This window comes from Chlamydotis macqueenii, chromosome 1 (genome assembly GCF_036417535.1).
Source record: "Chlamydotis macqueenii isolate bChlMac1 chromosome 1, bChlMac1.mat, whole genome shotgun sequence".
NCBI lineage: Eukaryota > Metazoa > Chordata > Aves > Otidiformes > Otididae > Chlamydotis > Chlamydotis macqueenii.
In genome coordinates this window covers 104,684,398-104,700,005 of record NC_141556.1, presented here as the reverse complement: position 1 = coordinate 104,700,005, position 15,608 = coordinate 104,684,398, and the positions used below count along the sequence as shown (strand labels likewise).

General features: G+C 34.3%; 1 protein-coding gene across 1 annotated transcript; it reads left to right on the top strand.

Moving 5' to 3' along the window:
• Nucleotides 1-14,812: 14,812 nt before the first annotated feature.
• Nucleotides 14,813-15,075, top strand: LOC104476192 (NADH dehydrogenase [ubiquinone] 1 alpha subcomplex subunit 1). The gene has a single exon (XM_010115910.2). It carries the CDS (start codon nucleotides 14,813-14,815, stop codon nucleotides 15,041-15,043), a length of 231 nt encoding a protein of 76 aa, XP_010114212.2. The 3' UTR covers nucleotides 15,044-15,075.
• Nucleotides 15,076-15,608: the final 533 nt, after the last annotated feature.

Below are 15,608 nucleotides of genomic sequence, written 5' to 3'. Positions count from 1 at the left end.
TGGTTTTTTTTCCCATTTTACTTCATTTTTCCTTGGGGAAAAAAATAAAAAGAAAAAATAAATAGTCTATTATTAACAATATTAGAATTTAAGTAGTGTCAATTAGACTTCAAGTTCTTGCACTTAAAAAGGTGTAATTAGGCAAGGCCTCCTTCTCCTTTAGCAGCACTTCTTGTGCAGAAATAGTTATATATCTAGAATCGGGCAGGGAGGACCAAAAACCTGATTTCTCAATTCTTTTTCCTCTAGATAAGATGCATCTGGCTTCCAAGAAGTCACGTTGATGTAAAATTAGCATAAATGAGAGAAAAAAAAAAAAAAGTAGGACTTCTATCTGAAAAAAACCTGCAGAGTATTACATTATGCAGGAAATGCCAGAGACCTTATAATAATGGGATTCACCACTAATTACCTAGTAATTTCTTTTGTAACTGATACTAAGGCAATTAGAGAGAGATATATCTGTTCCTGTTTTAGTTAAACTCAACAAGGCTCCAACTCCCTGCACAGATGCTGAAGTATTCATGAAGGAATACTGATTGAATTCCTCCAATGGTCAAGTCAGTATAAGCAAGCCACACACCAAAATAAATTACTAGGCCTGGGGAAGCATTGATGTGCATTGATTCCTCTTTTCCCTTCAACAGAGAAAGGGAAAAAAGGACTGAATGGTAATTGAAATTTGAGATGAAAAAGTTTGTCCGCACATTTGCTCAAGCAGACAATCCAAGGTACGCTTGACCCCTTCTGATTTGGGCCACTGTCATAGTAAAACGCAAACATTTCCTGATCTGTTCTTTGAATATAATAAAGGAGAGCACAAACATGTATGACTTAAATAATTGTCACATATTCAGAGTATAATTTAAGTTCAGCAGGTGTGTTACATAGAAAAACAGCCACTTTTAGAAAGGTGAATTTAGTTCACTACATATTTACTTCCTCCATGAGTAGTCCTGTAGATTTTGGAGTTTTATTTCACTGAAATTGCCCAAGAATACCTGAAGTTATTCTGACTAAATCAGGTCCACAATTATTGAGCATAATATATGACACATTCCTACAAATGATTTTGTTTTGTTTCTTGCTTTTAATCTCATTATTCTCCACATCCACAGGCAAGTATCTGTTATATGGAATTGTGAAATCTTCAATTAAACTGTCTTTAAAAATTAACCAAAATTTATTTACTTTTGTACTGACACTGGACATTGCCACCATCACTGTCTGATTCACCTCAACATCTGCTCCTAGACCCTCTGTTTCGCCTTCATTTATGAGCTATAATGGTAGTCATACTGTAACAGGGCTCAGAGTAGGTTTTTCAACTCTTCAAATTTCCATTCCTTTAGATCATGAGAGGAATCATACTGTACTTCTGAGAAACATGTTTTGCTTTTTTGTGCTGTACAAAGCATCATAAACAACGTAAGCTCTTCCAGTTTATAAAACACAACACAAAAAATGTCTCTTGAAGAAGAGCAAGGAAGAGAGTGAGAACTAAAAGCCGGTATGCATGTAAGGAAAGTGAACCTGTGTGTCAGCCAAAGCCTTTAATTTCTTCTACCTTGGTTCTTGTCGCCTGGATGACATAGCTGGATGATGCAGGCATTTGCCTGATCCTATTACAGTCCTGAGCCAACATTCTCATCAGCTCTGATAAATGGTATAGAAACCAAAGAAAGAAATGGTTAGAGCATTACAGATTATTGTTTTACGTTTAAGCTATAAATTTCCTACTTCCCTGTACGACCTTGAAAAACTCATCTAATACCTTCCAGGTAAAAAGCTAGGAATAAGAGACTGATGGCTGAAATGAACACTAGGTTCAAGCACTCTCCTTTCAACAGATTTGCGAATGTGTATTATCTGCCATTCTCATTTCTTTTGCAGCTTTAGTAAATGGTGCAAAATTAAGTAGGTTGAGAGGCTTCCCTCAATACATGACAGGCTTTGTTTTATCCTGCAAAGTCTATCAGAGCTCGAGGCAGAAATCATCAAGTTTGTCTTCTGAAAGGTATAACATATAACAGGTAGTAAGAGAGGCTCAAGTAGTGTTAATTAACTGGAGTCTGAAACAATATCAAATACATGTCTAAATATACAATAAATTCTCTGCATTGTGAACTCCAGCTCACATTTTGAGACCAAATGTCTGACACTTTTTTTTTCCAAATTGTTAATCACACCACTGGAATGCAATTAGCCACAGTTCTACAGAGCACATGAAGGGATTTCTGCACAATGGGCTACCATAATTTGATCCTGAGGGTTCTAAGGAAAAGGAAGAATCAAACTCTTCCTTAGAAACTAGTTTACTTTTTAAAAGGGGATCTTTCTGGAGTTTTGTAAGGATCATAGAACTTCCGTTTAAACAAATTTTTTTAAATAGAATTAATGTTCTTAGCAAGGAAATTTATCTTCCCCACATCACGGATTCTGCAAAGCAGAATTCAGAAGGTCAAGCTTTCATCCTGCAATAGAACTTTCCTTTCATAAGTTCATCCAATAATGTTTTCTTTTCTTTTTTTTTTTTTTCTCCCTGAAACTAGATTTAAGGTTTCTATACAATGTATTGTAGTGTTCCTATTCTTCAGATATTTTTAAAGAACTCAATAGGTTTTGGCTAAAGCTCCATTTGTCAGAGGCAACAGGCTCTCTTACTTGCTGGATATAAGATATTTAATTAGTGTCTTAAAAGAATTATGAGCAGCTCAGCCCAAGCTGAATAGAACACTTCACTTCTATATATAAGAGGCCCTAAACTGACGAAGAGTATGGATTAATCCCTCTCATCATATCAAGAATTACTTTTTTTTTCTTTGTATTTTCTTAGAGTCTTAATAACTTGAACATCATGTACATGCACACAAAACACTTAAATGGGTGTCTAATGGCTAATTCCTGTCCTAACCAAAGTATGAAAGTTATGATGAATATAAAGATTTGAACTTGTTCCCCTGTCTACTTTGCTCATTTGAAAGAGTTTGAATCATACTCAAACTGCAGTGCCGAAAAATCTTTATTACTTACTTCAAAGACAGTTTACTTTGGAGTTGGCCACTTTTACAATGACGATGCGATATTAAGTTCTCTTCACTCTAAGAAAGTCATGATCAGATTCTCAGAAATATTTCTAAAATAGAACCAGATTACTTCAGGGATTCAGAGATAAAGCAACTCAGGGTGCCTGAAGACACAAGGACATATTTCACAAAATTCATTGATGCACAGCTACAGACATCCTCCATTAACCACTTACTAGAAATGATCACCCCATCCATTTGTTCTGATGATGAATTTGGTCTTTCAGACTCCAAGACTTCCAGCAAACTCTTCACTTCTGTTTCTAGTCTGCATTCCTCAAGCTATCAAAATGAATATTAAATTTGAGCCTTTTCAGCCCATTTTTTTGGGCCAGCTTTTTGGTTCTTGTTAAGTGCTTAGTCTCAGCAACTGTCTTAATCACTATCAGTGTTTGCCAGAGCCTAGTAATGCTAGTCTCCTGTCTGTAGTTTTGTGGTTTACCATCACTCGACCAATCATCTCACAGATTTTAAAGGGTCAATGACATCTTCAGCTTCTGGTATCTTTTCACAGAAGCCACCCTTGTTTCTTAAAAAAAACACACATACTTATACAGAACAGCATCACCTTAGAAGATAAAATCCCAAATTAGGATACATTATATTTAATATGATTTATGTTGTCTATCAAGGTCATGATTTGGAAAAGTTTACGTGAAAATATACAAAATTCAATGAAAGACTGAGAATTACAGATTAAACTTTAGAAATGAGAAAAGACCAATCAGACTTTGCATATCTGCTATAGCTGGATTAATCCTAAGGCTGTTCTTTGTTATTCAGCTGTTCCACTTAAATACTCATCATTAACAGCATTTTGATGTTTTGGTACTTGGTAGTTTCTATATATTGCTTCCTGTGAGAGAGTTTAGCTAAATTCTTTTTTTGAAAGCTATATAAATTTTAAGACATAACTTGTCTCATGAAAAAACTTGGAGGAGGGTATATTTATTTGAATATTCACGTAGTAGCCTTGATAAATCTGTCATAATTAAAGTATTCTGAAGAAGTAAAAGCCAAAACTCCTACTTAATAAGAATGAAAAATACAACCTGATATTTATCAACACCTGTATAATTATAGAGTCATACTGTTTCTACTCACCATCTATGAGGAATATAATAAGAGCATTAGACTTGCATAAGCCATACATAAAGAATGCAAAATAACAAATGGAGAAGATGCTTTGCCTATAATTCTTCTGTAAACAAGGGCCCTCCAGAATGCCTGGACTCCATTTTGTATGCCACTTGCTTTCTGTTAAGAGAGCACAGACGATGTGGGGGTCACTTGCATTAGCGCTCCAAGCTTGGACAAGTTTTAATCTCTGTTCCTTCATAATTTGTTCACTTGGAAGTAACTATACTGATTCTAAAAAATGAACAAAGAAAAGCTAATGGTGTCTCGGGCTGTTGGGTTGTATGTTGCTAATTTATTAAGCCTTTAAGAAGAACCCAGAAAATGAGAAAAAAAAAATTCCAATGTATGGATCACTTTTTTTCTTATTCTAACACACTGCCATAGGTATTAGCTATAGAGATAAACCAGACTCATACTGCCTTTTTAAAATAAAAGGTTTTGCAGCTGACACGTGAACAAAAAAAAAAAAAAAAACAAATAAAGAAAGCAGAACTTTCTCCACGGACTTGCATTTAATTTAGGATATATTTCTTCTCTTTCAACTAGTATAATCCAAACATATAGATCTTTAAAAGAAAACTATAAAAGGCTGTCTATTATGGTCACAGGGCAACATCTATCACAGTATTTACAATCTTGCTCACTCTAGAAAAATATATCAACATTTCCACTGCTGTGTTTGTGCTATCTATTTTATTTTATCAGTATTGGCAAGGACTTTAAAGTAAGGAACATATCTGAAATGTAATTCTGTGCAAATTTGAGTATATCTATGGCATACATACTTGCTCTAACTATATATCCATATCCACATTTTTCTCCTTACATAAGAAAACAAAACCCACACATATTTACTTCTGACAATATTCTTAAAAGTTGTAGGGTTTTGTTGTTGTTGCTGTTCCCCAAGAAGTCTTAACTATGGGTTTGACTTGAATCTTCTTAGAAGCATTAATATAACAATACCTGTAGATTTTCTACACGTTGTGTAGATTGTTGTACAGATTGTGAAATCTGTAGATTTTCAGTTACAAAACTGAATCCTCTTCTAGTAAGGCATAAGTTGATATGTTGTAAGGTGCAATAAAGCTTTGATAACTTAGATGGTAGCAAAAAGCTTACTTTTGACACTGGTATTATATCATATTGCAATTCTGTGATAGTCCACCTGAGCACCTCAAGATACTTCTCAGAATAACAATTTGGCTTCAAAATGTTTCTGTCATGAATTAAAAAAACATTACAATCAACAACATTTTACAGGCAAAGAAACGGACATATTAAAAGGAATCAATCCCAGTCGTGCCAACCATTTTTATGGTTGGATATCCATTCGCGTGCACGTGATAGAAGTGTTGTTCATAATCACTAGCAAGAAAGGTTCAATCTGGAGTATTAAGAAGGCTTTTTTTTTTGAAGGTGAGTAGGGAAGTCATTGCATTCTGATTTCACAGCATTTAATTTCATCATTAAATTTAATTTCACAGAGCTTTAGATCTGGTCATTAATGGCATGGCCATGACCGAGTAAGGACCTGGACTTCTTTAGCTATTATAGCCTGGGTTAGAACTTTAATTTTTACATATCAACATAATGTTATGTTAATCGTAATGAATTCAAAGGTGTTTAGCTGTGATAGAAGACACTTCGCTGAAGATATGAAACCACATACATTTCTATTATTAAGATTTCAGAAATTCTAGAAAAATTTCCCTTGTTATTCAGTCAAGAAATAATCAATGTTTGCCTCAGGCTGTTAGTGAGTTTTATATGTATTCATACTCACACAAACAGCAAGTACTTATTACTAGAAAAATACAATGAACCTAGCAAGTCCGAATCACAAATCCTTTATTATCATCTTACGGGATCAAGGTCAAAGAGAACTGGTATTTTAGGTAGCCTCCAGGTTTCCTGAAGACAAAGACTTACTCTATATATCTACATAACCTTGTGCTTGTCATCTGCATAACCTTCAGCCCTGAGGAAGTTCAAGATTAAATGAATTTGAAAAGATTATGTGAATCACACGTTCAGCATTCCTTAACTCTCACCATGGTACAAGACCAGTTGAGGCAGTATAATTAATTTGATCAGAAGCATTTTCATCTAATTTATCTTGGTGTCTTTAAAAACATTCAAACACATTCAGCAAGAAGGTCTTTTAGACAAGTGAACATATATTCTTTCAGTTTGATACTTGGTTCCAACACACCACTATAAAACTACTAGAATAACAGAAAAAGAGTTAGCCCGTTACATTTTAGCTATCCAAAATACCTTGACAAATATTTTCAGAATGGAAGTCCTTTTGGTTAGAGCTATGCAAGTGATAGAAAGAGAGCAGTACTATGGGAAGATGGGCAACACAATGTACAGAAATTTCATGGGATATTTTTGTTGTTACTGTGATTTTGCTTCATTTGAAAGGTGAAATATTTATAAAAAACATTGCTGCTTAGGAATATATAACTCATTGTAAAAACTCAGAGGTAAGAACTTGACTTCTAAACTTTAGCATTGCTAGTATTACTTTGAGACTTCTTTTAAATCCACTTTCTTCAAGAAAATAACTAGACCTCTTTTCTAAGTATGCAAAATTAGATGTCTATTGATTTTGGATGCTTTCTCTCTCTCCTCACCCCCACTGGTTCTGTCTTAATGACCTGGTAAGCTACTGACCTAATTGATTTTCAAAATAATTTTTACAATGGCTCATATATTTTAAGTTGTCACCAAATTGCAGTTTGTGTGAAAAACAACTCTACAGCTTGTGACTGCATTAAATGAACTTTCCATCTTTTTTTTTTTTCTTGCCTTCTTGAATGAAACTATGGTATTTTTTTTTACAAATATTTTTTACTGAGTTTGTAACCATGTCTTTTTCCAGCATTTTAAAAACATTCAATTGCTGAGAAAGTTGAATCAGACAGAGGGTAAAGAAGATACAACACACATAATTTCAAACAGTCTCATGATGAGTTAGTCAATGAACAATCTAGTCTTCCTCTTCTATGACACTATAAACGTTAATATTCCCATGCAGTGGTCTGAGGAATGAATTCTGTCTGCTGCACTCCACTACTCTGTATCATCAAGGTATTTGCACAACACATCAAAGCAACAACTTCAAGAATAATACACTTTCGCAATACACCTTACAACAGTGCCTTTACTGAGATGGTATGTACTGCACAACTCCTACTAAGCCCTTATCTACAGCCTAGGATGCATCTTCTGACAAAACCCAACAACTTTCAAATGGAAATGAAAGGAAGATATTGTTGTGCTTTGTTCCTTAAACTGCTACAATCCAGAGAAAAATTAGAGTATTTGTTTCCTTCCTGTAAAATTATATATATGTATGTATCTGTCACTGTTAGAGAAAGTGATCTATTGTTCCTAAAAATAGGTCATAAATGGAACATTGCACTTCAGTCTGCATAGCTTAGATTCAGCTAAGCTTTTTTTTTCCTAAAAATCAAGCTCATTGTTTCTCTCATTCATAAATGCTAATTCACACTTCAACCTTTTTTTGTAGAACAACATCTGCTGCCCAAAATCAAATATAGATGAGCAGATTGGAGTATGTTCACTCTAAGTAGCAGGGATAGTTTTCAAATAACAATCCACATTTAAGAAATTGAAAGAAAACTGGCTTTAACAACTGGAAAATAATTTTTCTCTGTCTCCTTGTCAGGTATTTTTTTTTCCTTTTTAAAGAATCTTATTTTTAAAAAAAATATTTTTGTAGCATTTTGTAATGAATTTTCTTTGGAAGTTCATTCTTGCATTTGTAATGCTTAATAATCAAATTATCTACACTAAGTTGTAGTAAAAAGGTGGTATTTGTTGTGCAAAGAAATAATATATGTACAGAAATCATTACTATGAATATTTGTGCAACCTAATGAATACATCTGCTTTTCATCTTGCTGATGTAGAGAAGAAATTACAGACAATGCATCCTTTTCAAGTATCATCGTCTGAAAGTACAAAGTTTCATTGAGTAATGTTCTTCTTTTATCCCTCCCTTTTTAAATAACTTTTTGTTTTCAGTTTTTAGTTTAACCTTATAAAATATTTAAAATATGAAATCACAAATATTTTAAAAAATGAAGGTTGTAAATCATTCTACATGTAACTTACAATTTACCAGAAAAATGTATTAATAGTTGAGATTATGTATTACTTGCTTTACCTATTACTATTAGAATTGAGAGTATCACACTTTGCTTTTGGAATTTGTACAAATCAAATTATAAATCAAATACTTATGTTCCTTACATATTGTTTGTTTCTTCTGTAGTCCTCCACCCGGGAAACATGTAACTCATGCTGATGACAGTAAAAGTGAGCCTGGTCCAAATGTAATGAAAAATCCTTTTTCAAATTAAGTTTTAAAAAGTAATTTTCTACTTTATATGCACATATATTCCTTATTGATATTCTGTAATATCTTATAATAATTTACAGGATCTACCTATGTAGCACCTTTACTAAATGGAAAAATATTATTCATTTTGTAAATTTAAAACTGCATCAGTGATTTTATGCTGCAGATGATAGAAATATTATGGATTCAAAAACATCTCCTGTCTTTATAACTAGGAGATGGCATAAAAGGAAAAGTAAATTAGGCTCCCTACCACCTTAATACATTGGTAGACTGCTATGGAGACCATTTCAGCTGCCCAAGTAATATGTTTCCTCTTCTGAAAATTGTGAGGGAGAATAACAGAGTTTTCTGTCAGACCTGTTAACACTCCCAGTGCCGTGGAAACATACATTCAATTTATAGTAGTGGACAGACCCCAAAACATAAGCTGGCATGAACACCCTCACCTGCAAGCACCACAGTTCTCAGAAGTTCTTCATATCACTGTCCTCTGTGCAAGGACTAGCATCTGCCTGTGGATCTATCTGACTTTCTATATCATTACTCTTTGTCTTGCACATAAGTAATAATAGTTTGTTATAAGAAAAGAACTATTAAAAGAGCATGGAACAAAGGGAAAGAGTTTTCATACACTGCTTAGTTAAGTCATCTAGACATGCCAGATCCTCCAGCACCTTAATTCTGTCTAATTCTACCGGTGGTGAAGCGCAGCATTGCCCCTTCCTCATAGTTCTGGTCCTTGAGAGACTGGCCATGTCAGCTAGGGTTTCCAGCTATTTCAATAGGAAAAGCAGCCTTACATTTTAGCAAAAAGCTGAAGGAAAGAATCAAAACAAACTTAATTTGTAGTAAACATTCAATTGATAACTATATTTTCAAATGTTTGCTTACTGCCTTCAATTGCTAGTGATTTTATCCATCTGTGGAATATTACTGCTTGATTCTGTCATTTCTGATTTTGTCAGACTCACTCAAGTTCGAGTGTTCAGAAAGTTTGATAAAAAAATTGAATTTATACCATAGAAAAAATAGCAAGGGAGGAGAAATATGGACATTGAATGAAAAACTAATCAACCAGCACTGAAATACTTTCTGGGTATTGAAAGTATTTTTCTTCTCTGAGCTTACTAGATGTCTCTCTGCAGACTTTATGAGTGAACTGGACTGTGTTACAATCTGGCAGGAAGAACTACTATCTGAAGATCAACACATATTTCATCAGTGATAGAGGCAGCTCACAGACGTCTAGATGCACTCAGTGGAACAAAGCTGGAAAATAATTACTCAAATGCTCTTTGAAAAAAAAAAAGAAAAAAAGAAAATATCCACAAATGTACTTAAGTTTAGCAACATATATATTATTTATTCTTGATGGAAACATAGCTGTTTTCAAACTGTGCCTTTATCCATTTCTACTGGCCAAAGCTAGTAAACACCATACTATATAACGGAATAGCTGGAAAGCTTTTTTTTTTTTTTTTTTCCCATGCACAGGTGTCTCTAATCTCTCTAACAGTATTTACCAATATACATACCTGGCATCTAGTGCTCTGAAGCATATTGGGACTGCCACTTTTCTTGTTAGCTTTTTTTTTTTTTTTTTTATTTGGAAATGCCATTTGAGCATGACTACATTCTGTTCTCTTCATTAAAGATGTATATCTGCATTGCATTCCCTCCCCCAACTGCAATTATTTAGCTATTTCCTGCCACCTCACTTTTGAAATAGGGGGCTCTGCTGTCCAAATGAATTGTTAATGAAGGCTTGGGGATGTGCTTGTGCATTGTCCAGTCCCACTGCAGTCCTGTGACATGCAGAGAATAAGAGGTGAATACTTACTGTTAGTAGGAAAGTGCTATGTTATTTCTTTTTAAAAGGAACAAATGTTGGCGTATGGTGGATGCTCTGCCAGCTCCACTTCGCCCAGTGCTTTTGTTGCTGCTCCATATGCCTTTCTGTATAATTTCTTCCTGCTGTCCTATCTGGATAAGAGAACTTGGATCCCACATGACAAAAGAACACTATACTTCTTTACATCTGTTGCCCAACCTGCTTGCTTCTGCTAACCCAATCACCACAACACTTTGATATTTAGAAAGGCAGAATTTCAGTACACATTACAGAAATAACCTCATTCTCTTCTATTATGCAAACTTTGCTGTTCTTGTTCCTACTCCACTCAGTGTTTACTTCTTTTGTCAGTGCAATCCTAACTTCAATGTTAGAAATCCAATTGACCCATAATCACTTCGAATTTCAAGTAACAGAAGCAATAAGGTTTTCAATTTTTGCCTGTGAGGTCCTGTATGCCGTGTGCATATACCAGCAGTACTAACTGTATGCAATGCCTTCATGGACATCTTCTTGCTCTGGTCCCAACTTTTCATTCCATTCTAACAAACCTTTTTTATTTAGGATGATCCTTCAAATTCAGCAAATGAGCCATTAAAGACACAGACTGCAGCCACCCTGTCACACTGACCAGATTAATATCCAGGACATAAAATGCAAAAGTGGATCTCTGGAAAAGTTCCATCACCTGTAACAGTGTCATTGAATATTACACTCTAACTGATTCACGAGTACTAAACTGAAGCTGTATGACCAGTTTAATTTCTGAATTTTTGAGAACTTGAATAAGATTATTTGAAACGTTTCAACAACCTCAAAAACTCTTATCATGTCAAAAATAGTGTGTTGGCTTGCCCTTGTAACAAAGTATAGCTGAGCTTTTCCAGCTAAAGTAATTCCATAAAATCTGGAATAGAGCAGAAATATTACATGCACTATCCCAAAAGGGCTGAAGGTTGGCAAAGACGGTATTTTAAACAAGGAAATTCTGAAGGGTCTTAATAGCTTATATCAATTTCAGTTCTAATTACCCTTAGTTCAGAAATCTGATGTCAGGGTGACAATATAATTTTAGCTTTTTTTTTTTTTTAAAGCTACCTTTGCTAAGGAAAATATTTCACAAAATTACAGAATTGCCAGGAACAATTGTAAAGCGACAGTTTCCTTACTGAAAAAAAAAAAAGATCCAGCTAAAAATATTCTAGGCAAACCACAGACTACCAGTAGCAGTGAATTGCCTGTAGTTTTTAGGAGGAAGAAGTCTCCTTATTAAGTAATCTTTTCTATCATTACACTATTTCAACTTGCCAAAATTCACCATGACAGTACCTTCAGCAGTTTTGTCTGATATCTTGAGTACAGATAAATCGTAAGAGATTAACCTATATTCAGTCTGAAAGCAGTAGAAAAAAAAAATACATATTAATAGTAACTGACGTGTAACAGACCTCTTCTGCTGTTTTGCAAGAAGATAAGCCAGTCTATGAATTTCTATTTCTGGTGGATTATGAGTGTATAAGATTTTTTTTTTTTCTGTTTTCTGAATTAAAAGCATTGTGCAACAATCATATACTTGATATCATGCAATGACATGAGAAAATTCAGAGTAAAGCCAAAGAAAATGTTCTATGATAACCACTTTCATATGGAATAAGTTGAGACACATTCACATGTTAAAATTTTTTAAAGGATGTTTTGAGGAAACACCAAGTTTCTGAATACAATATTCTATCAAACCTGTTTCCACTAATATAAAACTCAGATCACATTTTTATTCTATTATTCTGTTTTTAGAATAATATAGCCTATTTTATAGGCTGTTTATTCTATTCTATGTCTATTCTATTCTATCCTATTCTATTTATTCTGATTTTGCTATCAGCTTTAACAGTCTATACTTAGCAGATTTCTGCAATGAGTTACATCATCACACACACACAAAAATATAGTGCTTTCCTAGAGTGGATAAATGAAATCTATATATTTCAAAGGGGCAACAGAATGTAGGCTGTGGTGTCAGAGAACCAGAACTGATAGATGGCACTGAAAAATGCACTTATGCTATGCCCCATATAAGCAATCTGTAACAATTACAAACCTTCTGGTTATATTTGTCACTTCTAGAAGAGAGTTTCCTTGTCATACAGTTTTGTACTGTAGTTACATTAGTGCCTAAGGAATTAAATTCTCTTTAATGTAACCTACCTTTCATTGAATACTATCATAATTTTGAGCGTATGTAGAATTAGATTCTTCTAATTTTGACTAGGTTAATTTTCAATACAGATGCAAGAAAGTAACATGAAAGAATATTCAGTTGTTGCTGGTCTTTTTTTAATATTTTGACTCCAGCATTCATTGGAAGTGCAATTTTACTTTACCCATAAAGCACCTTTTCACAGTTTGGGGACTTTTTATGATCCTAGAGAAGTATACCTGTGTATTTCCATGTATTCAAAGTTATTAAATTAAATATCCTCTGTAACTCATTCTCTTCTGGCAAAGTTGCAAGATGAACAAAGTTTTCAAAGTCTCATTTTAGCTGTGCATAGCCTACTTCATTCAATTTTATGATACAGAAGCCAGAGAGGTAGTAGCAAGGAAATACTAATTTTCACTCAATGTTCATTTATAGACAAACTGGTGAATTCTGATGTAAATATAAACATTTTATGTTCTACATATCTTCAAAACTCAAACTTCTAAAACAAAAATCCTAAATTTCTGAATTCCTCCATAAAAAATTACTATATTTGATCTGGGTAAAGTCAAATCTTGATGAGACAAGACCAGCTTCAACAAAAATAAATCTAATTTGGTCACTCTTATTTATCGGAGTCAATAATTGCAGTGTTTCTCTCTACTGTACCTAGATCTTTGCCTTGATTTGGCCAAGTTCTTCAGGGTTAGAACTGTTTCCTTTCAATTCCCCTCAAAACCTAACTAGAAGGCAGTCAATTCTTCTGCTGCTTCCTTCACACACTTCTGTAAATACACCTAGTTATTCTTTCAGAAAACAATTGCAAGTCTGGCAAGACCTTTGCTAGGGAAATTCCTACCAAAATGAACTGTCCTTGCTTCTCCCTAAATTCTACTTGTTTCATTAAGAACAAGTTTCCTCAGACTGACTTCTACACTAAAAATAATATTTAATTTACAGTTACAAGATTCAGGAAAGCTGTGCAATGGCTCCAGAGAATTGTTAACATTGGAAGGGACCTTTGGAGGTCATCTATCAAGCCAGTAATTTCATTTAGATGTTTATCAAGTAGGTCAAGTATCATTTCCCCTTGATGAAGCCATTCTGACTATTTCTATTACCCTGTCCTTTATGTGCCTAAAGATGGTTTCCAGGGTTAGCTGCTCCATCATCTTCCTAGGGGATGAGTTGAGGCTTACCAATCTGTAGTACCTTGGGTCCTCTTTCTTGCTCTTCTTGAAGATATGAGTGACATTTGCCTTCCTTCAGTCACCATGATCAAAGATTATCCAAAGTAACCTCCTAATAACCTCCGCTAGTTCCCTCAGCACTTGTGGGTGAATCCCATGAGAAATTACTCATTGGGGTTTTACTTCTTCATCTTGAGCAATATAAGTTTAGATTCTATTACTCATTGCTTCCTTGTAATCAAGGAGTTAACATCTGAGGATTTCATAATCCTTACGCTGCGTTAAACACAAAGATAGTTCTAATGCAGTTTGTTGAAAGAGTAAGTTAACATAAACCCTTGTACATCTCTGCCTTGAGAGGAAATTCTGAACTGTTATCAGGCTTTTCCCAGTCATCTTAATATTAAATAATATGTAATTTAGAACTTAATATTTTTTTGGTTAAGAATGCCCTAAACTAATTACAGGAAAGTTGGCAAATTTTATAATGGTGAATTTAGAATTATATAAAATTTAGAGTTCTGCACTTGAGTAAATTAATTAATATTGCATTTTAGGAATATACTATACATACTCAAAGCTTTTTGTTGGAAAAGGTCAAGTCTCTGAGGCAATCATGAAACTCAGAGGAAAAGAGGAAAGCTGAGAGGCAGAAAAAATTAAGTATGAATAGAACTTACACTGTAAGAAAAGCAACATCATCAGAATTAGAAAGGGTAGAACAGTGTCCCAAGCTCTTCCTACAACCAAAATTTACCAAGTGTGAATGTAGAGGAATTTAACTCTTCTCTAAAGGGATCTTATATGACCTCAAGATCTTCTAAGCTCTGCCAGGATTCTGTTGTTGACTTCTATTGACTGTACTAAATACTCAAATTGACTCAACATAAAACAGTTTTAGAGTTTGAAAGTAAGCTGTGCTAATTCACCAAGGCAAAAACTGGTATGCTACCCTTTCGTGGTTCAGCCTACAAGATCCTGCCCGACATGGCCATCGTGGACATCTGCCTTAGCATCCCCAGTCTTTCTACTGTCTACATGCACCATTGGTGCAACAGTGACAAGGAGAAGAGGATTGCCTGCTATCCCTACCAGTGGACCCTGATGGAAAGAGACAGGCAGCTGTTGGGTGCCAACAAGTACTACATCTTCAAGGGTCTGGAGATCATAGACTAAGGTGGCAGTACTATGAAGAATCTGCATATCTGTATAAAGTGATTCACATCTTTTTAATATATATATATATATACACACACACATATGTATTTAAAAAAACAAACAAACAAACAAAAGATCCCCACCAGGAAGCAACCCCCAGTTATATATTGACCATTACGTTTATGGCATGGAATACTCTCTTTGGCCACTTTGGGTCAATTATTCTGGCTATATCCCTCCAAGCTTCCTGCATCTGTACATTAGTGAGACCTGGAAAGCCAAACAGTGTCCTTGGTCTCATTAGCAACAACTGGTATCATCAGTGTGTTTATCAACATTCTTCACATAAGAAATCCAAAACACATCGTGAGAGGAAAACTAACTCCACCCCTGCTGAAACCAGGACATACCCAAATCAGCATGATAATTCAATTTTATTTTAAAAATTAATTATTTAATTAAATGGTTTTTTCTCAAAATTCACTGAAGTATTCATACACTATCTTCAAAATGTGCAAAATGAAGATGATGTATCTGACACAAATCATTTAGTTGAAGAAGAGAAGTATAATAAAACCTACTG

Bases quoted from the DNA above. Each gene is read 5' to 3' on its own strand.
- LOC104476192 (XM_010115910.2), top strand. From the start codon at position 14,813: ATGCTACCCTTTCGTGGTTCAGCCTACAAGATCCTGCCCGACATGGCC.